Source organism: Stenella coeruleoalba (genome assembly GCF_951394435.1).
Source record: "Stenella coeruleoalba genome assembly, chromosome: 19".
In the NCBI taxonomy this organism is placed as follows: Eukaryota; Metazoa; Chordata; class Mammalia; order Artiodactyla; family Delphinidae; genus Stenella; species Stenella coeruleoalba.
In genome coordinates this window covers 12,131,567-12,159,293 of record NC_137165.1, presented here as the reverse complement: position 1 = coordinate 12,159,293, position 27,727 = coordinate 12,131,567, and the positions used below count along the sequence as shown (strand labels likewise).

General features: G+C 57.0%; 1 protein-coding gene across 1 annotated transcript; it reads right to left on the bottom strand.

Moving 5' to 3' along the window:
• Positions 1 to 389: 389 nt before the first annotated feature.
• CAMKK1 (calcium/calmodulin dependent protein kinase kinase 1) lies at positions 390 to 27,727 on the bottom strand. Its single transcript, XM_079905788.1, has 16 exons — positions 27,524 to 27,727; positions 20,280 to 20,681; positions 19,333 to 19,380; positions 18,515 to 18,568; positions 17,914 to 17,965; positions 17,528 to 17,661; positions 17,046 to 17,082; positions 16,170 to 16,191; positions 14,832 to 14,920; positions 11,426 to 11,625; positions 9,527 to 9,580; positions 8,821 to 8,894; positions 7,075 to 7,162; positions 6,726 to 6,854; positions 4,563 to 4,666; positions 390 to 2,429 (listed from the first exon to the last, which is right to left on the bottom strand). The coding sequence occupies exons 2-16, from the start codon at positions 20,637 to 20,639 to the stop codon at positions 2,357 to 2,359; spliced, it is 1,518 nt and encodes a 505-aa protein (XP_079761914.1). The 5' UTR covers positions 20,640 to 20,681; positions 27,524 to 27,727; the 3' UTR covers positions 390 to 2,356.

The following is a 27,727-nucleotide window of genomic DNA, read 5'->3' as shown; positions in this document are numbered from 1 at the left end:
CTTCAAAGATGACTTTTCTTATCATGGCCATGGAGAAGCCTCCTACGAGCAGGGAGCTGCCGGGTCCAAACAGTACCAGTGCCCAAGGCTAAGGGGGCACTGGGAGGACACTGGCCTGTATCACAGGGACTCCTGTGAGACTTCACTTGGGACTTCTGCCCCATGAGGAGTAGCAGTGGCTCCCAAGGACCAGACCCTGGCCTCCCTGGGCCCCTGCAAAACAGGCAGGATGCCCTGACGGGCCACGCACTGGCTCCCAAACACCCTGTTCTTCCCAAGGAGGGGCCACAAGACCTACCCAGGAGACTGAGCCACATCCTGGACTGTAGCCCCTCCCCCTCCAAATCAACCCTCCCTCCCTCCCTCTCCCATCCCCAGAGCTCCTCCACTATTGCCCTACTCAGACCCCTGCAGAAAAGTTAGCAAAGCCACACCCAGATGCAGAAAAGGTACATATACCAAGCTTTGGGGGGTTGTTTTGTTTTGACTCAGGAAAGGGCTTTTATTATTTTTAACTCACTTCCTAGGAAGTTAATTTTTAAAACACTCTTATGGAGTCTGTCCATCCCTTGTGCTACATTCAGAAACAATAATGCCAGTCCAAACCCTCAGTGATGGGGTGAGCGTGGGCAATGAAGCCGGGCCCACCTTGGAGCTCTGCGAGGGGGGAGCGTGTCCCTGAAACCCCTACCCTCCAAGGCCCCAGCACAGAGATGCTCAGGGAAAACCTGCTGATCCGTGAATGGCCTCCCATGAACTCTATAAAAAGTGTTCTTAAGAACAGTACCGAATTATTGTTTAAGCCCTGGGTTACAATGCCTTACTGCAGAGGAGCAGGGAGAAATGTGGACCCGGTGACAACTGGCCGCGTTCTGCTCAGAGCCTTAAATAAACATAGACACTATATTACAGATGCACGTGCTGGTGCAAGACATGCTGTGTGCAGCAGATGGGCACGCACGGGCGTGCGTGCATGGAGAGGCGATGTACACCCACAGGCACAGACACACGCGGGATGCAGCCTTCCTCCAGCCCCACTCCTTCCCTTCCGAACAGAGTTCTCCTGCAACAGGAGCCCTGTGAGGGTGACTGAAATCCCTTGTCTGGCCCATGTCTTCAGGGCAGGTATGTGAGTCCTGCTTCATTTTCCTTTGGGGGTCAGTCTCTTCAGCATTTGGTCAGTCAAGGCCAAGCCAGCAAGCCAGGCACTGATCCCAGAGAGAAGTCGGCTCCAGCTCTGAGCAGGTGGGATGACAACTGTTCTGGGGTGAGCCGGCGACAGAAGGCCCACCTCTCCGTGGCCACCTGCCAGCGCGCACACCCCACCAGGGTTCCAGCTCTAGCGAGGCCTCCAACCTGGGCACTTGGTCCTTCATCATTGGAGCGCGAGGGCAGCTTCCAGGACCAGATGGGGAGGCCGGTGCTGGATCGCAGACTGGATTTCAGTTACTCCAGCATCTGCAAGGTCACAGCCCTGTGAGTCCAGGGCCCTCGGTCCATGTCAGCCCTGGTATCTCTGGCAGCCAGGGCTCTGGGGAGCCACGGGGGGAGGGAGGGAGGCGGGCAGGGAAGGCTGGTGTTCCTGGTTCGGGCCTCTGCTCAAAGCCTCACTCAGCCCATCCTCCAGAGTGCGAAACACAATCCGGGAAGGCCAGTCCAATCCACTTGGCTGCCAAGTGATGGTGGGCACGCTGGGAACCACCCAAAGCTGGAGGAGAGCTCGGTACGTGTTCCCAGGCAGAGCTTTGCACCTACCTCCCCCATCAAGTTACCAAAAAAAAGATAACGAAAGAGGAACCTGGATTCTCCAATACTGGCCCCCCGCCCCCGTGAGGCCCAGGAACGCCCACCAAGGGCTCAGAGCCTCCATGTCAGTGTTCTCAGTAGACGAGAGCTCTGGCAGCGCCCCCCTGAGGGCAGGGTGCACCCCTCGTTGTGCAGGTGGCGGCTGAGCCACGCCCACCCGGCCTCTGCAGTGGTAGCAAACGAGGCTTCCTCCTGTCATCTTGGTTTCCTGCCTCCTGCCCCTGGGCCTTGCCAACCAGCCGGTGAGGTTTCTAAGGCACCACGGGCACCCAGCTTCCCCAAAGAATGGGTCCCGCCAGGGAGAGTCAGGACGAAACAAAAGGCTTTGTGGGAGCCCTACCCCCCCCAAACCCCAGGTGACACACATTCTGATCCTGTCCCTGGACACGCACTTGTGGAGGTCATGCAGCACGACAGGGGAGGAGGGCCGGGAGAGGGGCCACAGTCCCCAGCCCCCTGCCCGCAGGGGCGGCTGTTGGCATGAGGGCCGTGGGCCTTTGGAGGCGCAGGATGAGCGTGCTGCCGGGCGGCCCTGGGCGCATGCAGGGGCTCAGGACGCAGCCTCATCTTCTTGGACGCCGGGGAGCTCCGGGCTTTTGCCTCCTTCACCACACCCATCCTTCCTGTTCAGGGGACACCAGAGGCAGAGGGACCTCAGGGGTCAGAACATCGCATGCACGAGGACACTCACACACACTCACAGGCATTTATATCCACACCTCTCAAATCCCCCCTCACCTCCTTTCTAAGCTCATCTCAGTCTCACTCTCCTGCATTGTGGTCCCTTGCTGGTTTCCTCACCCCTAGTCTCAGCCCACAACCCTCCGTGGCTCCCTACTGCCTGGAGACCAAGTCTAGATTTCCCAGCCAGGCTTCCGGAGCCTCTCCAGATCTGACCTTCCTGAGCTGACTTCCCTGCACCCTCAAGGACCAGCCGGGTCACAGGCCTTCTAGGTTGGCCTAGATCAGCCCCCATGGTCCTGGGTCGAAGGGCTTTGGTTTTGCATTTTCTTTTCTTTGTTCACAGGACAGATTCTACCTATCGGTCTCAGGATTCTGTCACATATTCAGTAGATTCCTGTATCTGCTTTTTTCCCCTAAGACCTTTTTTTTTAAAACATGATCAATGAGTGGATTTTGATACCTTTAAAAAGGATCAATCTCATTTAAATCTACTGTAGAGTTTCAACAATTATCCCGAAGCATAAAAAACAGAGACAATCAAGGACAAATGTTGGGACTCTGACGAGGTAAAACCTGCTTTTCAAAATTAAACTTGAGTCACAGAACTATAGAATGTTATAGCTGGGAAGTGTTAAGCCCAATCCCTTCACAGTCCAGATGAAGGAACTGACCTGTCTCCCCATTAACATGTCCATGAAAGGACGATTGCCTTGCTCAGGTGTACTCTTCATGCCCAGCCCTGTGTCCTGCGTGGATGCGTCCCTGGCCTGTGACTGGCCCGAACCACCACTAGGGGGCGCCCAGTCACAGACACTGAGCTGGAGACCAGACGTCCAGGTTTGCGCCTCATGGTCCTAGTTCTGCCTGTTGTCCCCGGCATAGTTAGTAATAGCTTCCTCTTTCGCTCTCAAGAGTGGCTCCATTTGGACGCAGAATATGTGGTCCCCTACGCTATGCCCAATTCCAGCATCGCAGCCTGCAGATCTAAAAGAGCCCAGGGAACCCCTTCCCTAGGACTGGCCACCTCACAGAAGAGACAGGGAACAGGAAGTAAGCTTTGGACAGTCGAGGCCTCTCCCAGGCCCCAGAGCTCACCCCACTTAGGCCAGGGAGTCTGTCAAGAGGAGGGCAAGAGGTTGGTACGTGGACCTCCCTGGGTGCAAGCAACCTCTGGCAGGGAGCAGACACCAGCTTGTCCACTATGATGGGACCCCGTACGTCTGAAGAGGGTGGTCTCACACAGACGAAACCCACATCTGGGCCCCCGGACAGCACAAGTGAAACTGCTCCTTCCCCAGAGGCCGACGTACCTGGACGGCAGCCGCCGCTCACCTCCCAGGGGAGCACATCTCCTCCGCAGAGCGGGCTGGCTGGCACAGCCCCTCTGTCCCGCAGCTCCCTTCGCAGGCTAGAGGAAGGCGACCCAAGTCCCAGGACCACATTCTGGTCCAGGACCCCCTTACTGTTTTCTCTCTGCAGGTCTGTGCGCAAACTCCAGCAGGCCTTGTCAGCATCCCAGACTTTTATTTCAGTGGAAGAAGGTGGAAACGCTGAGGGCAAGGCTCACGGAGGTCTGGGGAACTGCTTTTCTGCCCTCCCCCAGGAGGTGGCGAATGTACCTGCCGGGCTCTGAGGCGGGAGCCGGCAGCCCTGGGGGTTCCTCTTCCCTGGCCCAGCATCGTCGTCACCAGTCTGCCTGTCCTTACTCGCTGAACAAGCATTTACGAAGTGCTGACTGGGTGCACGGCCTCGGCAATGGCCGGATGTATAGCACAGGCCACTCAGGAAGGCAGCTGACCCACCCCACCCCCGGACCAGGAAGAGTCAGCAGAAGTGTCCCTCCCTCCACACACAAACCAACCTTCTACAAAGAGGTCTGCCTGTAAACCTCGACTAGGCTGCCGTGGGCTGAGAACAGAGGTGCAGACAGGGCCCTGCTCTGAGGCCTGGCCGACTCCCCAGGCTCCGGGCTCAGCCTGCACAGCCTGGTGACGCTGAGAGTGAGGGGAGGGGTGCCAGTCCTCACCCCACCGCAGGGAGCACCCTGCAGGCCTCAGCCCACCAGTACTTACGACAATAAGCTTCCCGGGGCAGACATGGATCGCTCTTCCCTCCGCGCCTGGGGCTCAAACGGGTTCCCAAAGGAACGCTTTCTCAGCATGGACTTAACCAGGATCTGGGGAAGACACATCAGCGTGAGGAACACAGGCCCCCGGGTTCCCAGACGCACTGGCAGCCTCCACCCTGACTCCCGGACGGGGAGGCTGCTGGGTGGGCCCTGCTGAAGCTCCCTTTCCTTGGGCAGAGCAAGGAAGCACATCCCAAGCAGAAGAAATGGCAAGAGCACGGAGGGGAGCTGGTTGAGGGTGAATTCTGGGAACGGCGAGGAGCCCGGTGCATCTGGTGCGTGGCGGGCACAGAGGCCAGGAGCAGACCAGGAAGGGTCTGGAATGCGAGGCTGAGGGCATGGGGAGTGCAATTAGGAAATGCCTTCTGGCTACACAGGAAGGATGGAGTCGAGAAGAGGCTGTCCCAGGGGCCAGAGAGGAGCTGCGCAGTGGCCTGGGGGGATGCCAGGAGGGGACAGGCTGCTGTGCTCTAGCTCTCTGACTGTCCCTCCTCCCGCTACAAGGACAGCTCCATCCTCCTGCCCACACGCACACAAATTCTCACACACCAGCATAGCATCGGGGCGCCTTTACTTCTTCCCTCCTTCCTTCTTCCTTCCAACAGAAAGTATTTATTGAGCGCCTACATATGCCAGACACTATTCAAGGCACAGGGACCACAACGAGACAAAAATTCTTGCCCTCATAGAGTTTATATTCTAGTTGCAGGGACAGGCAATAATTAAGACAGATCAGTAGAATGTATGTTAGTTAGTGGTAAGGGCTCAGGAGGAAAAAATAAAACAAGGAAGGGGGATAAGGTATGACAAAGAGGAGGTTGGAATTTTCAATAAGGGGCTGGGAAGGTTCACTCACTTCTCACTGAGAAGGTGACGGTGGAGTGAAGACCTGGAGGGATGAGGAAGCGGCCCTGCGGACATCTGGGCCAGAGGACCCCAGGCGGAGGGAAGGGATGTTCAAAGGCACTGGGGCGGCAGCTTCCGTGGCATGTGGTTGGAGTGAATGGAGGGAGGAGAGGAGGTGGGCAGGGGAAATGGGGGCAGGCAGGCCGTGCAGGGTCTGCCAGGCAGTCAGGTGTGTGGCTCTTACTCTGAGCAACACGGAGGCCTGAGTGAGCAGGGTCTGAGCTGAGAAGGGACATGACCGGGTCCCTGGACCACCCTGGCTGCTGAGTTGGGTGTTAACTGTAGTGGGGGCAAGGGTGGAGGACGGGCAGGGGGACAACCTGGGAGGCGAGTCCAGTGGTTTAGAAAAGAGAGTATGGTGGTTAAGACCAGGGAAGTGGCAGTAGGGACCCTATGGGAGCTGACAATTCCAGGGACCCCATACAGCCCTGGAGCTCTGTAGAGCACAGGATTTTAGCCCGCTGGCCCTACGGGACCCAGTAGGGAGGCATGAAGTGCACAGGCCAGGCCCCATGCCAGGCACGGGCCCCAGCTCGCTCTCCCGGCCTTGTGCTCACCCCGACTCACTGTGAAACCTCAGCGCAGGGCAAGCCATGGCTCTCAGTGTCCCCCCACAAAAAAAACCAGATGGCCATGAGGGGCTACGTTAATAACTCCCAACTGTTAACGTGGGAGCTGTCCAGAGGAGGATGCGAGCAGCTGAAACACGAGAGGAAAGCGGAGGGAGCACATGGGTGGTGTCTGCCTGACACGCGGGGGCCCCGGGACCACGTCTCCAAATCAAAGGCATGCTAGGCCTTTTCCCTCTCACGTCCTTGGCACCTAGGCCAGTGCCTGGAAGATAGCAGAAGCTCAATAAACGTTAGGAAGGAAGAAAGGGAGGGAGGGAAGGAGGGAGGAAGGAAGGAAGGAAATGCTTCTCCAGTCGTGGTGAGTGTGGACACTCAGTGAGGGCAGTATATTTAAACCATTCGCTCTCCTCACCACACCTCCTGGTCTCCCCACCACGAGGCTGAATAATGTGACCTTGTTCCTGTGGGCCTCTAGCGGAACAGTGGCCTCAAGGGCCCAGCATCGGGGCTGGCCAACCAGGAAGCCCTCTGCCCCCCACAGGGCCCAGCACAGAGCTAGTCTCAGGCGGCAGCCATGCCCACCCCCCAGGCCCTCCCAGGAGTCGGTGCCTCCCCCCCCATCCTCTTACCACTGTGGTCCAGCTGGGGATGAGCCTGACTGAGTTCTTCACCTCCTCCTCCGTCACCTCTACCACGGTGCAATGCTCCTCCTCCGAGGGAAGGGGTTCCTCCCCATTCTTGGTCACCCAGGGATGCGACTGCAGAGCAGAGGGCAGGGAGGGTCAGGGCCACAGGCGACAGACATCGGCAAGCGAGGGACCTAGGCATCCCACCCGCAGTCGCCTTGAGGGTCCAAAGCCCAAAAACCCCAAACCCCAACCCAATACACAGAGGTCCCCAGTGTAAGGCTCCCCAGAAGGGGAAACTGAGGCCTGTTTTCTGTGGCCCAGCCCAGCCCAGCACCTCTGGTTCCCCAACCTTGATGTCTGGCACCCCAATTCTTGTTTCAGGGTTCTTGTCTAGCATCTTCAGGATTAAGTCCTTGAGCTCTTCGCTGACCCTTGGCCTAAAGAAGGGGAAGGAAGGAGACGAGGGAGAGACAGCTGATGGTCCTTTGCTTCCCACCTCTGCATTCCACCCTGCTCCAGGCTTCCCTGATCAGTGCACACCAGGGCAGAGACACCGCCGACCCCCCTTCTGAGAGAGCCGGAGGGACACCCCCAAAGGCACCAGGGTGGAAGGAGAGAGCTCCAGAACAAGCGTATGGCTACCCTTCTCCCCTGAGTACGAAGTAAAGCATTCTCCCTCAGGGGGCAGAGGTCACAGACATAAACGGGGTCCCATGGGTGCTGGACACCCCCTGGGAGGCAGAGGTGGCAAGGATAATGCGAGAAGAGCCGCTTTATGGGACCCCCAAGAGGCCTTCGCCCCCACTCACCATCTTATCTTCTCCTCCGCCTGGGAGGCGGCCAGGGAAGATACCCATTTGACAGAGGAGGAAACCGAGGCTCACCGCCACCCAGAAGAGGGAGGGCAGGGGTGAGACTCAGGGGGAGGAGAGCAGGACTCAGCCCCGCATCAGCTTCGACTGTCTCTGCTTAAACTTCAGGCTTCATTGCTACTTAAATTCTTGGGAGAAGGAACCTACTCTCAGGGCTATGACCTTGGCTCCCTCTGCTGTCCTAGATACTTAATCCCTGGGGGTCGGGGGGGGGGGGGGGGGGGCCGGGGCGGAAAGGCTGGGAGACAAGCAGTCACGTGAAAGGGGAGGAAGCCACTGCTGTAGGGATGGTGGCAGGGAGCGGGGAGCTGGCGGCAGGTGAACAGGTGGGGGGACCCAGGGGTCTTTGAATGCCCGGGCCAGGGCGTGCCTCTTCCTGTGGGCTTTGGGAAGCCTTGGAAAAACTTTCAGCAGGCGGCGTGGTGAGATCTGTTGCGCTTCATCAGGGTCACTCTGGCCTGACTGCAGTAGCTGGACAAGGCAGAGGCCTGAACTAGGCAGGGGGTGCCGTTGGCAACGGAACCGGGAGAAATGTAAGAGGTGGACTGAGCACGGCTTGGGGCCAAACAGGAAGTGGGTGCGAGGGGCAGGGACCCCGAGGACAACTCCCAGGGTGGTTTCTGACCTGGGCACTCTGCGCAGATGGTAAAAGGACCCTGAAAAGTGAGGCGCTAGGGGACTCAGGCTGGCTGCCATGGTAGCTGGCATCATAATCGGGAGAACCGTGGATGGGTGGGGAGGCCTCTCCAAACAGTCCTTCTGGGCTCAGAGACCTCAGTCACAAAGGAAGGGGCAAGGGGGAGGGAATGGCTTCAAATCCCAGACCCACTGAGCCTCCACTTTTCCATCTGTGAAACGGGGGAGTGCACTGGCATCATGAAGCCCCCCCACCCGTGTGGAGAAGGTGGAGGTTCCCCGCGGGTGCAGGATCTGCATGGGGTTGATGTCACTGACCTCCTGGAGGCCTTCAGTGAAGAAGCAGGATGAATGTGTGACCTGAGGTCATCCCTGCCCCACTCCCAGCCTCAGAGTTCCCATCTGTTCAATGAGATCCAACCCAGATGTCTGAGACCCCGCTCATATGTCCCTCCATTTGCTCCCAGGGGACAGCACCCCAACCTCCAGATCTGCAGGCTGGGGTGGGGCCCGGAAAGGACAAAAGCTCTGCTAAAACCCAGACACGCCTCCCTGGGGGTGGGCGGGGCCCGTGGTGGACAACTCACTCCTCCGGGAACACGATGGCCTCATTCTTGATCTTGCGGTGCAGGGCCAGGATGAAATCATCGATGAATGGGCACTGCGGTGGGGAGAGACAAAGGATGCGGCGCCCAGCACCTCAGCTCGCTGGGGGCAGCTCCGGGCTCCTCGTGAGCTGGGGGGGACCTCGTCTAACTTGTGCAGGTCCTAGCCCACAGGAGATGCTCAACAAACGTGGACTGAACGAATGAGTGCATGACAACCACTCGCAGCAAGGCCTGCACTGCCAGGGCCTGAAGTTTGGGAACATGTTCCCTGAGATTCCCCCCTGTGCCTCAGCACGGTCCCTGGAGTGGGAGCGCGTGCGGACGGGGATCTCGGCACGTCAAGGTTGGGTGTCCGGCCTGACTTAGAGCAGAGGTCAAGGACAATTTGTTGAATGAATGAATGAGTGAGTGAATATGTGAATGAATGAATGGCACCATCTACACCTCCCTTGGGATGTCTGCTGTCCCAGGACTCCTGCACATGAATCCATCCCCCCAAGGGGACAAGAGGAGAACAGAAAAGTCCCTTTTCCTTCCGTCTTCTCTGAGCTGGGTGGGCTCTTTCAAAAGTCACTTTACTTAAGGACACAAAGGCAGGGCCTGCATCTGTCATGCATCCTGACCCATGGTGCCCAGCCCATGGTGCCAGGGCTGCCCCACCTCTGCCAGCCCACCCAGCACTCACCTTCCCGTAGACAAAGCAGTACAGCGTGATCCCTGTGGCCCACACGTCCAAGGCCTAGAAAGAAACAGCTCATATCAGTCCCCCAAAAGGAACTGACACCCCTTGGTCACCCAGCTTCAGTGGGCCATGGGAGAGGGCAAGTGGGGAACCTCCTTCCTCAGTCATGTATTCACTCAACAAACACTCCCAGGCCCCTGTTCCATGCTGGACCCTGTGCTGAGCACTGCGGACACAGGGACAGCCAGACCAGGGCCCTTGCTGTCAAGGGTTTCCAAGTCTCCTTGGAATGGGCCCAAACCAGACATGTTTCCAACTCAACAGGTACAAAACCCCCTTCATCTACAGGGTCGCATTTGCTGTACGCACGACACAGACGCACCCCAGAAACGACAGTATATGTTGAACTTGTACTCGCTAAACCAGCTCTGGCTTCGAGAAGTCATCCCTCTTCCTGATGATACACTGGAAAAGCCACCATCCACCTTCTTTCTGACACCAGAACAGCCCCTGGCCCTCAGCTACCTCCACAGCCCCTTGGGGCTTCCCTGCACCCTTGAATGTGCCCTCTCTCTACAAGGTCCTCCTCTGGAACCCCACCTCCTCTCCTGGTATCCACTTTCTCTCTTAGGTGAATGATTCTCAAATCTCTGCCTACGTATTCCTGCCACAGATGCCTCATCTGAATCCGATCAGGGAACACCAGACAAATGCAAACTGACATCATTCTACAAAATAACAGGCCTGTTCTCTTCAAAAATGTCAAGGTCAAGCCACTTTTCCAGATTAAAGGACCCCAAAGAGATGTGACAAGTGAATGCAGTGACTGACCCTGAATCAGATCCCAGACCAGAAAAAGAAAAGGCATTAAACGACAGTATGGGGACAACCGATGAAATCTGAACAAGGTCGATTAGATAACAGTCTTTTATCGATGATAAATGTCCTAACTTTGATAACTGTACTGAGGTTATGTAAGAGAATGTCCTTGTTCTCAGAAAATACCTCCAGAAGTATTTAGTGATAAAGGGGCATAATGTCTCCAACTTCTATAAATATACGGAGAGACAGTGAAAAGGTAAATGGGACAAAATGTCAATAATTGGTGAATCTGAATAAAAGATATAGGGGAGTTTTTTGTATTATTCTTGCAATTTTTCTGTAAATTTGGAATTATATCAAAATTAAAAGTTAAAAAAAAAAAATCTCTGTCTACAGCCGTCTCCCGAGCTCCACACTCACACACGTGTCCAAGTGCCTCTCGACCATTTCCTCCACGGCAGAACCACAGTGGGGCAGCCAGTACTTCACAGGGTAGAGCAGGATGTGCCGGGGGACACACAGAACCACAGTCCCTGCTCAGAAACCTTTGCCACTGCCTCTGTCACTTAGGACAAAGCCCAGACCCTTAGGACTTCCAGACCCTTTAAACTCTGTCCAAGCCCCGCTGTGCCCCTCAGTTCCCTTGTATGTTCTCTGGGCTCAAATTCTCCCCATTCTTCAAGGCCTAGTTCAAAGGCTGGCATATCCAAGAAGTCAGGGGAAGCTCTGATGTCCCCCTAGACACGAGCTCTCCTGCCCTTGCACCATGACCAGAAGGGCAGGGAGCTGGGCCATCCAGGCTCCGTGTGTTCCACAGCCCAGCCCAGAACTCAGCACAGAGCAGCTGGCGGGAAGTATCTGCAGGGAAGACTTGGGGCCGTTTTGCTGGAGGACGAGAGGAGGCCCAAGTTCGGCGAGTTTGTCGGACTCCAGAAGGAGGCAAACATGACGGAGGGGACCATGTTCGGTCCCTCCTGAGACATGAGGACCCTGGCACCCTCAGGTTGGAAATGGGACCCCGTGGCACGTACCCCCACCCCTCCACCTGAACCCCAACCCAGCCCGGGTCCTGGGAGCCACCTTCCCACTGAAGCTCTGGCCGGACTCGGAAATGGCCTCGGGGGCCATGAACGCTGGGGTCCCGGCCGTGCTGGACAGCCGAGCGTCGTTCCCCTCAAACTGGTTGCTGACGCCAAAGTCGGCGATCTTCACGTGCCCGTCGTCCCCCAGGAGCAGGTTGGATGGCTTGATGTCCCTGTGGATGATCTTCTGGTAGTGCACTGCAGAGAGAGGCAGCTCGAGCGCTGGGCTGGGGCCCTGCCGCCCAGACCCCCCACCTGCTCTTGCCTGGCCATGGAGGCTGCCTCAAACTCCAGGAGAGAAGGAGCGGGAACTTCCTGTCCCCTGCACACATTCATCTCTTGAGGATCTAGGGCCCCCTGCTCAGCTATGCAGTGAAGACACTAACCTAGGCTGTTAGTAACAGAGCCGGGACTGGACTCTTAGGAATCTTTGGACCCCAAGACCAGTGCTCTCTCCATGGCAATCAAGGCATCTGCCACTGAGGGTGGACGGCAGAGGAAACTGGGGGAAGGGGTCCTCCGTAGGCCATCCCTGGCCCTCCCATGTGAGTGTTGTCTACAGGCTTGAAGCCCATCAAAATCTTTCCCCAGTTCCATCCCCCGCACCCAGCCTGTCACAGCTGTCCCTGTTCCTCGGACTGAGGGTGGGATTGTGGGGTATCCTGAAGAGGTATCACCTCAGCCCTAGGGACTCTGGGCTGATGAGGTTTTGGAGAGGGAGGGCACCCCAGGCCTTGGGACTGCCGGGATGAACGTGGCCGGGGTAAGGGTCGGCCCTCTCTAGTAGGCTGGGCGCCCACCCTGCTTCCTGGGTCCAGCACTGCCGGGAAGAGACGGGCAGCTCAGGCTGAGATGACCAGCAATGTCCCAGCAGAGAAAACGCACTGACCTCATCCCACAGCCATCCACTTATGGGCTCCCTGCTCAACAAATACGTTCCCCTGGACCAACTGACGCCAGGGTGTTGGAGAGGAGGGAATGGAATGGGAAGGAGGGAAGGGGAGGGGGAAGGAGAAGGAGAGGAAGGCTGGGGGCAGAGGGAGTGAACATCATATATTAATAAGAATAACAACAGGACCCATGGCCCTATAGCGACTGCCTCCTATGTGCCAGGTACACACAAAGCATGTGACACACACCCATCAGAACACAGACGCTCAGGAGGCTGTGTACTGGACCATGGAAAGTGGGCTCAGATTCTTATCACAAACCCTGGCATCGCCCTTGAACTCCCAGCTCTTTATCCACATGGATATCCCACAGACATCTCAACATACACCTCAGTATTTGTCAATCACATATTTAATTGAGAACTTGATTTCTCTTGTCTGCAACCCCCGCCCCGCCTAAACACATGCACACACACCATCACCAAACGAACAGAACAGAAAAGCTCTGCTCCTCTTCTAGTCTTTCCCATTTAGTTAATGGCCATATTATCAGCTGCTCAGGCCAAAAGCCTCAACTCCTCTCTCCTTCAGACCCCACATCCAATGCATCAGCAAGTTCCATGGACTGGACCTCTGAGATGTATTCCAGATGCGACCGCTTCTCCTACCTGCATGGCTGCACTTGCCCCGTCTGTAAGAATCAGGCCTGAGCCTCCCCGACCACAGGGCCTTCCCCGGGCAGCCTCAGCTCTCCCTTCTGGGGGCCAGAATCACAAAGCGGGTCTTCAGCACCGGGTGCCACCATTTGTCTGCCTGTCCAGTCCCTGCTGCTGACCAGTTCACTCCAGAAAGCCCTTCATCATGGTTAGTTGGGTCCTGATGAGGCTTTACCCCCCAAGAGCCAGATGGGATTAGCTTGTTTTTTCTGTTTTTTTTTTTTTTTTTTTTGCAAGGAGAGAGGATGGGAGACAACAGGCCCGGGACAAGAAGTGGGTGGAAGCCAAGCTGGTACGGGGTTGTGTCTGCTGCCGACCACACCAGGGTGAAGTGCCCCCCTTCTCACACCTCTAGGCCCTTGTTAGGGACTTTCTGCAAAGCCCTTCCCTCTCTGTGCCTCAGTTTCCCCATAGGTTCAAAGACATCATTAAAATGAAGGCACTGGAGTGCCTCAGATGAGATAAAGACATTCACTGCAGGTCAAACCTCAGCTGGTCCTCACTGTTCCCCTAGGGAGAGAATATGCTTCTGATAAACCAAGCTGAGATTGCAGAGGGATGGCCTGTGCCCCACTCCCCAAACCAGGCCAGAACCCTAGGTGCCTGCGGGCCCTCTTCTCCCCATGACCAGTTAGTCACCCACTGCTGCCCACCTCACCTCGTTCACATTTGCTCCCCGCTGCCGCTGCCCTAATCCAGGCCTCACCATCTGTCAGTTGGGCTGTAGAACCAGCCTCCTCCCTGACCAGCTGGTGGCCTCTTGTCCTCCATCCAGCCACCATACGCTGCCAGACAGAGCTTTCCAAGACACAAATCCTGTCACTCCCCTCCCCTGCTCAAAGCCCTCAGGGGCTCACAAGGCTGACAGGATAAAGTCATGAAAGTCCTCTATGGAGGCATTCCCAGCCCTCGCGGTGCAGCCTGGACAGTGTTTACAGCATCATCTTTCCCTATCCCTGGCTCCCAGGTTGGACTTAACCAAATTGAACTTCTCCCCAGTCTCAAATAGTACTCCCCTCCGTGCCGCTGTCATGCAGTTCTCTCCGCCTGGTGTACTCCCTCCCACCATGCCTCAAACTAGCCAACGAACTCCTACTCATCTTTCAGGACCCTACTCATAAGTGGCCTCCTCCAGGAAGCCACCCCTGGTCCCTTAGTGCTCTGACAGCCCCTGTGCCTCCCCAGCCTTGGCAGGCACTGCTTAGGTTCCCGTCCCTCCCACTAGGCTGCGAGATCCTTGAGATCACTTCTGGGTAGTTGGCATCTACACGCCCCCAGCTGGCACTTAGTAGGTACTCGTAAATGGATAAATGAATGAATAAATGAATTCCACAGATAGAGGCTAAACGAACATTCTCCCTTCTGAGCTCTCATCACCTTAGGGCCCCTCACAGTAAACGTACTCTGCTACCACCCACTGGCCCCATACCAGGACAGACTCCTCCTCGAGCCGCTGGACAGCTCTTGAGGCCCAGTGGAGAGGCTAAGCTTGGCTAAGAATTCAGCGGAGGTGAGATACACGCTGAACGTCCGAGGCGCTGGCCGACGCGGTGACGACCAGGCGCCGAGAAGGACCTGGCGCATGCCCAGTGAAGTCTGCCGCCACCCTACCTGTTCAGGAAGTTTCGGCCCCGCCCACAGGCCCATTTCCCCACCCCCAACTAAAGATGATTGGTAGATCAGCACTGACTGACAGGAACTGCTCAGAGTCTGCTCAGCCTGGGCTCCGTCTCCTCTTGTGTCCCCTCCACTCCCCCCGGGTCTCCAGCCTCAGAGGGGCAGGCAGCCCCTTACTCACAGTACTCAAGACCCAGGATGATGTCCCTCAGGTAGAGACGAGCTTGCTCCTCGGGGAAGGGCTTGTCGCAGGGCACTTCCATGACCGGCCTATGGGGAGGGCGGGGAGGAGGGATGTTTCGCCGGAATCAGGATGAGTAAAGGCAGATGTCAGGTGGAGGCGAACAGGGACTGGGCCGTACAGACCCCTCAGGACCTTTTGGGAGCCCTCTATGCTCGAACGTGTCCCTAAAACCCCAGATAGTAGCTTCTTCTCCCATACAATGAAAATTTGAAAACACGCATAGACGCAAATATCCCTTTTCAATCACTACAATTTCAAATTAGCTTTATCTTAATTTCTGATTGGCTTGGTATTCCTTCTTCTAAGTACTTAATTATCTATAATCAAACAGTTGTGAAGATGCCATTTAGGGCAGTGTTTTCAAACTGTAGGTCCAGGACCAAGAAGGTCATGAAATCAATTTAGTGGATGCCTACTGCTTTTTTTTTTTTTTTTTTTCCTAATGAAGTAGAATATATCAGAGTATATCACATGTAATACATTGTTTTATAAAACTTTGGTTTCAATTACAGATATGGATGGCAATGTAAAACTTGTGTTTCTTACTTTGAATGGAGGTCAAAAATGCTGAAAGCCCCTGAGTCTTAAAAGGACATCACTCCCTGCCCCTTCCCCAAACTGGTCTTTAGGTAGCCTCCCAGGCAGAGAGACAAGTCACAGCCTGTATTCAGGCCTTGGCAGTGAGGGCCCCCAGTCCACCCAGCCCCGTGCCCTTTACTGCATGTCTGCCGTTCTTCACATACCCTGAGAAGGTCAGACAAGGCAAACATGAGTTACAACCCTAGATTTCATCAGTGACTTGCTGTGTGACTTTGGGCAAGCCACTTACCCTCTCTGAACCTCAGCTTCCCTTCTTGTAAATGGGAGTGAATGGCATCCCAGCCACCCAACTCACAAACTTGTGAAACTGAAAGAACTCTTTGTGATTTGAATACAGATGAGAGTTGAGTTCCATCTCTATACTTTTGCTGGAGAAATATTCCTTTCTTCTCTCTCTTCTCCATCAAAATCTTCTTTCCAGTTCTTCAAGTCCTGGCTCAAAACCCACCCCCTCTTCCTGAGGCCTCCCTGGCTATTCCAGTCTCACTGACCCCACCGGCCTTCAAAGAATCATCCTCTTGGTCTCTCGTTCTGCCCCCACTCCCCAACCCAGACCACAGCTCCCTAAGGACAGAGGCTGGACCTCTTTTTTTTGCTAGAGTAGCTGACCCCAGGACTAGGGATACAGGGAAGGAAAGGAAGACTTGACCTGCCTGATCGGGATGGGGAACTCACCCCTTTCTCAGGAGGTCAAACACTGAAAGAAAAGAGAAGAAAAGAAGAGTAGGTAAGGTGCAGCCAGGCTGAAAAAAACAGCCGATGCCAAGGTTCCTCCCTGTTCTGGAGGGTGGGAGAGGGGGCAGGCATCCAGGCGTACTTGAGGGAGGGATAGGACAGGGGTCCCAGGGTATCAGAGGAAGTAAATGAGCGTGGGTCGACTACGGACCTGCCTCACTAGATTCCCAGGTGCCGAGTGAGGACCATCCACATGGACCCCTTTTATAGGGGGGAAATGGAACCTCAGAGAAGGGGCAGGAATTTTCCTACAGGTCATAGCAGATAGGCAGGTAGGAGAGGGAGTGGAGGCTAAAGACTTGGCCTCTGATTCCTAAGCCAGTGTTCCTTCTGGCCATTCCCTGAGAGCTGCTAAGCCCAGCCCTGAATCGGGCACTTAAGTAATAACAACAGCATACTATTACTGATAATAGCTAATGTGTCTTGTACATAATAACTCATTTTCTTCTCACATCAACAGTAGGAGGTAGATACCATTATTATCCCCATTTTACAGGTGAGGAAACTGAGGCACAGAGTTATCAGATAGGGTCTGGGAATCCACATCACATAGCCTACTTCCTGTATCTATCTGATCTACCATCTCTCCGATCAGTGGAGTGGGGGCTTGGGAATAGTTGTTGAATCTAACTGGATATTCTGAGCCTGGCTCAGCAGGGCTGGGCAAGAGAATCTGGGCCTTGAGAACATGTGTTTCCTCCCTGCCCCCAGGAGGTCAGTGCGTTGCACACAGCCCATCTAAACGTCAGGTGTGTCTCCGGGGAGCACTCAGACCCACCGGGGTAAGCTGCTTTGGGGATGAGCTGGGTCACTCACCCAAATAGAGATTGTCCTCAGCTGGGTCATCCAGGACCTGGTGAGAGGGAGCACACATGAGGGTGAGTCTTGAGGAGTTATGGGGTGGGCATCCCAGGCTGTCTCGTCCTCACCAGCCCTAGGACCCCTAGTGTGCTCCACAGCCACCCTGGACGATGCAGCAGGAACTCTGCAGGCACCAGGCAGATGAGGCCTCAGGAATCGCGGGCCCCGACCTGGGTTCACCACAGGGCACCCAGCCCCTCTTCCCCTCCTGCCATGATGGGGGCTCACTTCTTGCCTCTGGGGCAGCTCGTCCGCCCTCCATGATAACTTGAGAACATCCCAGACCAGCCTGAGCTGACCCCAGAAGCCTCCCGGCAGTCCCCACCCCAATTCTGGCCCTGCCCTTGGCATACGTCCCTCAGCGGGATCGCTGGGTCCGTGCCAAGTGCGCCCTGCACCAGAGGCTACTCCACATGCCTCACTGGCTCACCACCTACCTCGATCAGCTTGACCACATTCACGTGGTCCAGCTTCTTCAGGATGGCGATCTCCTGGTACACCCGCTCCAGGGGCAGCAGCTGCTTGGCTGGTCCTGCCTGGGCAGCCTGGGACCCTCTAGGGGGAGGGCGACCTGTGACCAGGAAGGGGAGTCCAGCCAGTCGCAGAAGGCTGGGCCTCACCATGGCCCTGCGACCAGCCTCAAGCAAGAATCTTGCAAGACCATGGCCTTGGCCTCAAACCCCCAAGCACAGTCCCACCACCAGGCCTTTGCTCATTTTCTCCCTGTCTACCCCCAGTCCTAACCAAAACTAGCCTCCGAGGTCTCCTCCTCCTCTGCCCCCAGGCCAGGAGCTCCCAAGCCCAGGACCAGACAGATACGTACGTGGAAAGCCATACTGCTTCAGTAACTTCTTCTTGGAAAGAACTTTCATTGCCTGAGGAGGGAGGGGCAGACATGTCACTTGTGTGAAGCCACCAGGGGTTAGAACAGGCTGGTTACATATGGACTGAGGTCCAGAAAGGCACATGAGCATCTGTCACTGGCACTGAGGATATGGACTGGCTGCAGTTATGCTGGGTTAGGAGGGAGCCATATCTGAACCTAGGCCTCACCCCTCTTCCCCCCAACAAGCCTTTCTAGAGCTCTCCCCTTAGAGGCATCCAGCCTCTGCTTGCATATCCCCAGGGTCAAGAAGCTCATTCCCGAGAATTCCCTGGTGGTCCAGTGGTTAAGAATCTGCCTTCCGATGCAGGGGACGTGGGTTCGATCCCTGGTCAGAGAACTAAGATTCCACATGCCGCGGGGCAATGAAGCCCACGCGCCACAACTAAAGAGCCTGCATGCAGCAACTAGAGGGAGCTCACTCTGTCCACAGGCAGCCTTGTCCTCTGTCTTAGCATAGCCTCTGCCCACCCTCCCAGCCTCCTAGGGCCCAGCTTGGAGGGGCCCTAGACTCACATAGTGAGTCTATCCCCAGACTCACATAGTGCCTGTCTTCACTTTCGTTGTAGGCCAGCCTCACCACGCCGTAGGCACCCTGCAGATAGGCACAGGTCAGCCCCCGCTGGACAGGACAGCCTCCCCCAGGACTAGCCCAGGAGAAGGGGAGCCTGAACAGCTCCAGCCCCCTCCCCCCGCTTCCCATCTCCACCCCTGCCACCAGTGGGCATAAATTTCAGGCGGGCAGGGAGAGGGCTCCTATGCCCTGGTCACTGCCCCTGCTGGGCTCAACACAGCTCTATGCCTTCCCCAGTCCCTTCCATCAAAAACTCTGGGGAGGGGACTTCCCTGGTGGCGCAGTGGTTAAGAATCCGCCTGCCAATGCAGGGGACACAGGTTCGAGCGCTGGTCTGGGAAGATCCCACGTGCCATGGAGCAACTAAGCCCGTGCGCCACAACTACTGAGCCTGTGCTCTAGAGCCCGTGTTCCACATTAAGAGAAACCACCGCAATGAGAAGCCCGCGCACCACGACGAAGAGTAGCCCTCGCTCACCGCAACTAGAGAAAGCCCGCGCACAGCAACGAAGACCCAACACAGCCAAAAACAAATAAATAAATAAATTTATATTAAAAAAAAAACCTCTGGGGAGTCAGGAATCAGGAGTCATCGCCCACCCCCCACGCCAGGTGTTTCCTATAGAGGACAAAACTTTCCTCACTTCCAGGCTAGGACCTTCTTGGCCCAGCCTCACATTCCCAGAGGAGGAGAGGGGATTTTGCCAAGCAGAGGATCTGGACAGGCTGCCTCTGCAAATCCCCCAGACAAGTTCCCACTGCTCCTGGCCTGCCCCCAGGCCTACCTTGCCAATCTCACTCTGCAGCTTGTACTGGTTCAGCTGCACACAGTCCTGGTGGGGGAAAGAGAGAGGATATCAGGTAAAGCTTGATCCAGAAGCAGCACTGCTCCCACTCCAGGAGCACGTCCAGGGCCCCATCCTGGCCCCAGGCCCCTTGCTCCCAGACCCTGGGTCTCACCCACCTTTCAAGTTTACATAGGCAAGTGAGATAGTGCCAATGCCAAAAGTGAAGCCGAAAGTGACAAGACTTGGAGAATGTTTGAAAACATGAATGGTGAAGCATGCCTATGCTTTGCTCCCTAGGAAGTGGTGGAAAAATGCACTGATTCCTACCTGGATGCTGGGGGCTGGGAGACCCTGATGGGAGAAACCCATGAGCAAGTATTTCCAGAAGCAGCTGAATGAGGAGACTGCATGGACAAGAAAGATGAGGAGAGCCTTGGGGACAGGAGACCAGAGCCCTGGCTCAGGCGTGAAACGCTCAGCTTCTGAAGCCTGGAGATTGCTCAGTACTTGGGTTCCCTTTCAGATCTAAGTGGCAAGGACGGAGCCCAGAGGCTGGAAGCCTGCTGGCAGCTCCTGAGTCAGAGCAGACTCTAAGAGGCAGGATTAGAGGTGGAAGGTTCAAGCTGGGGAAGACTTGGGGGACAGGAGGACGCACTGTCTATCTTCAAATCTCTAAGAGGACTTCTTGGGGGAATAAGGGAGGGACCTATTTCCTAGGCCTGGACTGGGGGTGGGAATGGTGAGACTTACAGGAGGCAGCAACTGGCTCAGATGAAGCTCCCCTGGGTGGGAAGAGACCATGTAGTGAGGTAGTGAGCTCCTCAGCTCTGGGGGTATGCAAACCAAAGGCTAGACAGCTGTGTGGCAGGGATAGGAACAGCAAAGGGTCTTCACTGAGGACTACTGAAAAGCTCGTGGGCACCCCCTAGCTCTGCCCCACCAACCTCTGCGTCCGAGATGGCCACATGGTGGGACTCGATGGTGGGCCTGCGCCATGCCCGTGGGGAGATGTGGCTGGCAGGCCCTGTGGCGTAAGGTGCAGCCTGGGCCTCCAGGCAGCTCCCCGCTGGCCGCTCCTGCAGGGAGAACTTCCTAGCCGAGAGGCTGGGCCGGGCAGCGGGGCATCTTGAAGTACCGCCGGGGATCACGGAGGCAGCTCTGGCCCGTGGTGAAGGGTCCACACAGTTCCTGGTGGGCTCTGGGCTGCCATCCGTCTCCTCCAAGTGGGCCACATCCATGGCTGCCACTCGCTCCACCAACTCTGCCCGAGGGTCCTGGCAGCAGACCGCCGGGCCCCCCTCCATTGCCACAGTCAGCGGGTTCCTCTGTGCAGCCTTATTGGGAACCTGAGAAAAGAGGGCAGAGAAGCCTTCAATCCCGGCCACAGAGCAAGGAGGTCAGATTTCCAGGCCCTTCTCCCATCGTAGCCACAAACTGTGAGTCCCACCTCCGTGTCTTTACCTGGCCTGTTCCCTCTGCCTGGGTTGCCAGCATCCAAACTCAAGTCTCCCTACTAACTAAAGGAATTCCAGGAACTCATCTGGCTCTGCTGCACACCAGCCCTCTGGACCTCAGTGTCCGCATCTGTGAAACAGGCACAGTCACATCAGCCTTCCTGGCTTCACAGGGAAGCAGGGAGAATCTGATACTCTGGAGTCAGGACAGACAGACATGGGCAGAACACTGGAGGCCCAGCAGTACTGGGAGAAACAGAGCCCCAGGTCAGCTCAGGCCCCCATCCAGCAGACAGCGCAGTGACTCACAGCCCCACCCCCTGACAACAGAGCATTCCAATGCTGCTGCTGTGGCCGCCGGGAAGCTGATCCAGGCCCCCCTCCACCCCTCACTGCCTCCAGGAAGACTTCCCTGGGTCTCCAGCCTCTCCCACCCATCTCACTTCCTCCAGGAGGACTTCTCTGGGTCTCCAGCCTCTCCCACCCATCTCACTTCCTCCAGGAGACCCTCGAGGGCTACAGGGCAAGTCTCCCATTCCTCTCTTCCCTGCCCTAGCAGAGCCGGCAACCCAGGACAGGGTCCATTAGAGGAGGAGGCTGCTACTTTGGTGACTGTGAAGAGAGACTTCACTGCACTTATTTCTCCTGGTTTTTCCTTCCAGTTTACTCATGTGGCTAAAATGTTCCCCACATCTGTTCAGGCTGAGATGCTCCCCCTGGCCTGGCCTTATATCCACACTGGCCCTATTGCAGTCTGAGCCTCCAGGCCAAGGACTAACTCCAGCTTGAAGCCCGAACCAACCTCCAACCTCCAGCCCCAGACCTCACACTCAACTACAGCTCTGGGCTGAACCCTGACCCAGGGCTGAACCCTGATACTCAGGCTGGGACTCCATTTCTGCCCCAGGCTGAGCACTGGCCCCACCCCACTCGATGCCCCTCCCCTTCCCTGGACCAGACTCAGCATCTTCTCAGGAAAAGGAAGTAAATGGACTCCTGACCCTCTGCCCTTCCTGTTTGGCGGTAACTTGTGCTGTCACCACACAACAATTTTGAGAACGTGGTCTCCGTTACACTCCTTATTCCCCCATCACCTTGCTTTGACAGATGTCAAGGAGGCGGGGTTCACTGGAGTCCACTGGCCACAGAGGAGCCTGGGCTGGGTTCCAGTCCTGCCGGCCAACCTGCTGTGGGCCCTAGGCAGCTCCTTCCTGACTCTGAGCCTCAGTCTCCCCATCTGTACCACAGATGCAGGACCTTCCCAGATTCCTAAGGCCACAGCAAAACTTGGAGATGGATTGTGGGTAAGGGTGTGGTCCAGACCCCCTGTGCCTGGCACACAGTGTATTGTATGAGTAGAAGCCTGGTGGAGCTGATGTTGGCATGCAGAAAGGAAGGGAGAAGGGAATTTAGACTGGCAACAGGAAAAGACATGGACGCTGGACCTAAAGGAGTGAGGGGAGTGGGGGTTGGTGAGGCTAGAGCATCAGGGAGGCCTCCCTGGAGAAGGTGAGAGTGGCAAGTAGGAGTAGAACATCGGGGAGGACTCTCTGAAGTAGGTGAGGAAGGGAGTAGGGCTGGAGCATCATGGAGGCCTCCTTGGAGGAGGTGGAATGGAATTAGAGCATCAGGGAGGCTTTGGGAACCAGATGGTTGCAGGAAGGAAGAAGCCAAGGCTAAAGGGAGCCCTACAAGCCTGGCCCACCCTGTAGGTGGCTCACCCTGCCGCCCCTCCCCCTCACTCTGTAGGCCCTTTTTCTCCCACCAGAATATAAACTCCACAGGTTAGGGCTCTCGTCTGCCTCGTCTCCATAAGATTACTGGCATCAGCAGCAGTGCCTGGCACAGAGAAACAGTAAATATTTTTTGAATGAACGAGTAGTTGCCATAGTGATCATTACAGTCCTGGCCCCATTAGACAGCTGGAACAGCAGAGAGGGGGAAGGAGACCCCAGGGAGCCTAAGGCAAGCCCATGGCAGGGAACAAATGGCAGTGTGCGGACCTCCTGTCCTCTTGTCCACAGCAGTGACCGAGGGGACTGAGAGTCACCCCAGGCAGAGGCCACAGGCTGCCCTAACCCATCAAGTTTGCATAGGATTTCCCTGAGGCTGTTACCCCAGCCACAGGCCATCCTCCTTCAACTCTCTTTCCCTCTTTTCTCAGATTGGGAAAGTAGGGCTCAGCAAGGTCACACAGCAGGTCAGGGCAGAGCCTTCCTGCTCCAGTTTGGGGCCCTGTTACCTGGTTGAGGACCCAGGCTCTGAAGCCAGGCTGCCAGGCTACGCTCCTTCCTGGCCATGTGCCCATGGGCAGGTGACTGCACTCCGTGCCTGGGTTTTCCCCATCTGCAGAATGAGGTTAACAGCAGTATCACCCGCCCGCAGGGCTGTGAAAAGGAGTGAACACCCTTCCCGGGCTCAGAACCAGGCCTGCCACTGACGAAGCCCCGTAAAACGGAGTTGTGCTGCCGTTGTTGTGATTGCCTGGGACACGTGGTGGCCCAGATGGATGCGCGGGAGGCACAAGGCAGCTGTGAGGGCTGACGTCAGGCCCTCCGCCCTCCCTCCCGCCTGGATCAAATTCAGGTGACTAAGCACGTCTGTGCAGGAGGCGCCCTGGGGAGGCCCCAGGTTCCTGCCTCGTGTCCAGGAGACAAGGCCGTGTGTCCGCGTGAGAGAGTACGTGTAAGCAGGGCTGTAGGCTCGGGGTGACAGTGTGTGTGTGTGTGTGGGGCCGGGGGCAGTGGAACGCACACAGGAGGGCATCTGCACGGAAACAAGACTCTACGGGTGTGGTCTATACTTGTGGATAAGTGTGTTCATGTGCATTGTGTGCCTTTAGGTCTTTGCGTATGTGTGTCCCAGAATGGGGGGTGGGGCCTGCGCCCCTCGGGGCCATAGCAATGTGATCCCACAGCATCAAGTCTGAACTTCCCACATGGTCAACAGTCTACCAGCCTGGGGCTGCCTGCTGGGCTGGGCTGTGTGTCTTGGGCAGGACCCACCCCTCTCTGGAGGCTCACCCAGGGGGTCTCTCAAGGCCCTCTCTAAGCTGAGGCCTCCGTGTACACTACATATAAACTGACTCAGCAGGTGGCTAGGAGCCACATGGGCAAATAGAAGGACAGACAGGCTGGCACCCAGGCCCAGGACAGAGCAAGGACTCCTATGGGCGTGGGGAGCCTCCCAGGGACCAGCCTGGTCCTGCAGCCGAGAATGGCCAGGCTCAGGCCCTCGCTCACTGAAAAATGCTACCCGAGTCTGTCCTCCCAGCCTGTGACTGTGCTGTCTGGACGGGTCACTGAGCTCCTCGGGGCCTCAGCTTGATCATCTGTGAACTGCACAGAGAGCCACCATCATGCCGCCTCCCAGGGCTACGGGAGGAAATGGATGAGACTGTGAACGTTGAAGAGGATGGTGCCTGAGCGACGTGGAGCTGGGATGAGTCTGTGGCACGGCCACCGAGAGCGAGCCCTGATGTACGTGCAAAGCGCAGCCCCATATCTGCCCCCCGCTCCCAGGGGGCCTGGCACATTACCCCCTCAGGCTTCTCCTCCCAGGCTACGTCCCTCATCCACAGGTGTCTGGCTATTCCCAAGGGATGCAGACCCTGGCTCCAGACCCTGCTTGGCCAGGCCTCCCCCTCAGGATGTGCCTCATCACCTGGGTCCCTCGGAGGAGGCCCAGCGCAGGACAGAGCAGGGGTATCCTGCTCTCATCCACACTGGTTCAAACAGCCTCTCCTGGGATGACTTCAGGTACTCGTCAGGCCTCACTCTGAGTTCTGGAAGGCTGCTGGGAACCTCAGGCAAGGTTGAGCAGGGGTCCAGCTATCATCTAGGCAAGACAAGCTGTGGCCCTGGCTGGCAGAGGGCAGGCCAGAAGGGAAAGCTGTAAGGAGGTGGTCCAGTCACCCGGGCCAGACACAGAAAGTGGCCTTGACATCACTGGGCTGCCTCACAGGAGCCATGTTTATGCTCCTGACAAGTGTCTGGATGGCCCTGGCAACGGTGGCCTCTGTGGCTCCCGCCCCCGCCCAGGATGACTCAGTCCCCTCGAGGGAGGCCCAGGCGTCTGTCATGCTGGAGGACGCCTGCTGTGAGGACGCTCCCCCGCCCCCCCATTCCCAGGGAGGCCCCAGGCGCCGAGATGGGCTCTGTGCCTGATTCCGCACGGCAGCCCTCAGCACATCCTGAGCGCCCTTGGCTGAGAGTCTCCAGGCCTCCCCCCTCCCTCTGCCCCCGCATCCTCCATAGCAGGTCTGCGCCTCCTCCCCTCCGTGTTCCCTGGCAGCTCGGTTCCAAGAGGCTCCAGTTCAACTCAGCATTTCCCTGAGTCTGCTCTTCCTCCTCTGTCCCCATTGCTGAGACGAGTGCCCCCCCCCCGCAGTTCTCCCAGCCCAGAAACCCAGGAGCCCTCCTTATCAGCCATCTTTTCCCTTTTGCACATCCTTAACCCCCCTAACCCCACACTTACTCTCCCCTCTGGCTGCAAGTCCCAAACTGCAGACTCTGTTCTGCTGCCAGGACTTTGTCCAAGCTGTGCCTTCTGCCAGAACACACCTCCCTCTCCTTTGCTGCTGGAGGGCAGTTCAGACATCTCCTTCCTGATCTCCCCACTGCTGTGCTGGATGAGGTCACTGAGCCCAACTCCTTAAAAAGTCCAGACGCAGACCTCCACTTTCCTTCCCCCCTGTTTCCGCCACACAGGTCACCCGCCTCCAGGCTCACACCCCAACCCCACCACACCCCATCCTCCAGACCAGTTGCTAGAGGGAATATTCCTAACATGCAAATTTGGTCTCAGTTCTTCCAGACCTGGCCTTCTGGGATCTTGGAATCTGGAGGACAGAAGAGCAGGAGAACCTAGACTCAGACTGGGGCTCACAGGCTAGGGAGCAGCCAGGGACACAGACTTCTGGGACGCAAACCCAGGGTCATTCATTCATGCAAGAAAAACTCATTGAGCACCTGCTGTATATGCCCAGGCACTGTGCTAGTTCCCAGGAAATAAAGCAGCGAACCAAAAAGACAAAGTCCTGCTCTGATGAAGTTTAATTTCTAGTGGGGCAAGAAGCAACAAACAAGAAAGCCAGGAATTAATAGATGGTATGTCAAACAGTACATGCTATGGAGAAGAAATACAATCGTGTCAAGCGGAATCAAGAGTGAGGCACTGGGGAGTGCTATTTATACAGGGCGATCAGGAAAGGCCTTTCTGATGCAGGATTTGAGCAGAATCTGAAGGAAGTGAGGGAGCGAACTGTGTGGATATCTGGGGAGGGCATTTTAGGCACAGCAACCGCAAAGGCTGTGAGGTGAGACGGTGCTTGCACTGTCTGAGGAACAGCAAGGAGGCCGATGTCACCAGAGTGGGCTATCCACGTGTGAGAGGTACCTGATGGCAAGCAGAGTTACACCTGGATGACAAGGCCCAGTCATTCACTGTGCCTGGCCTCACGGATGGCTTCCTGGAGGAGGTGGCATTTAAGCGCTTTCATGATTGCTGAGTACGGGTTTCAGAGGAGAGGATAGAAGTTCACACTGTGCATGACAGAGAGCCACTTCCTGGCTGGGGCTCAGGGCTTGGCTTTGGGGGTCTTTTTGGACAGAGACCAGGAGACCTCGAAAGCCAGAGGAAGGTTTTGAGTAGGGGAGTGACTCGATTTGGATGAGGTTTTAAAAAATCATCCCTCTGCCTTCTGTGGGGACTGAGGGTAAGAGGCCAAGGAAGGGGCAGGAGTCCCCAGAGTCTGTGGGCCTAGGACACGGTGTGGCACACGGTGGGTGCTCAGTCTGTATGCACTGAAGGAAGGAGTGGGGGCTGTGAGGGCAGTCGGTGCACCCTCAAGGACACAAGCTGTGTGCTCCTCCCACTTCCCGGCCCACTTGACAGATATACAGCCCCATACGAGCCCACCGAGGCACAGTCCTGTGACCTGGGACACAGTCTTCTCTACACACCCCTGCACCCTCAAGATACACACACACACACACACACACACACACACACACAAACACACGCACACCCCACTCCCGGAGCAGGCACACGCCGATATCCGCGTGACCCGCCCGCACACACCACTCCATCCTGTAATGCACACAGGCACACTCCTGTGCCCACGTGACACACGCACACCCGCCTCCAAACACCACACACAGGTCCCTGTGCACGTGTGCACCCTCCGAGCCACCAGTTCTGTGCCTGTCGGGCCGCCGAAACCGCAGCATCCACCTCCGCCGCCCTCCTCCACCCCCGCCCCAACCAGGGAGGACTGCGCAGCTAAAACCACTCGAGTCGCATCTGTCCCATTCATCCCCCCGCCCCAGCTCCAGCACGAAGACTCGGAGGTGGGCAGTGTGGGAGGAGCGCTCCGCGCAGATCCACACGTGGGTTCACCTGTCTGGGCCCACTCCGCATAGACACGGCCTCCCACCAAGAGCTGGGGCTGGGGTAGTACGCCAGGTATGGACGCGGTCCCGCAGACCAGAGCTGGGAGAGGGACGCAGACGGCGGGGCGCCCTCATAGATGCGGTCCCGGATGCCGGCGCAGACAGAAGCAGGCTCCGGGAGGCACCTAACAGACTGGGCCCCGCAGACCGAAGGGGGAGGATCCCCGCATGGACTAGTTCTCGGCTGTCCTCGCAGACCATCCTTCTCGCCTGCAGGCTCCGAGCAGACGTTCAGGCGTTCGTCCCCTCCCGCTCCCCGGCCCCCTCCCAGCCGACCCCTACCTCGGTGCCCAGCGAGATTCTCCGCGGCCCTGAGGACGGCCAGGCTCGCTCCCGCGGCGCGCATCCCGCCCCGCCCGCCTATCCAGGGCCGAGATCACGGAGCTCAGACCGCCGGCCCCTGGGCTCCAAGCGGCGCTCGCTCCCCAGCCAGCCGCCGCGCTCGGCGCGCGCTCATTGGCCTGGCCGCGCGGCCCCCCTCCGGCA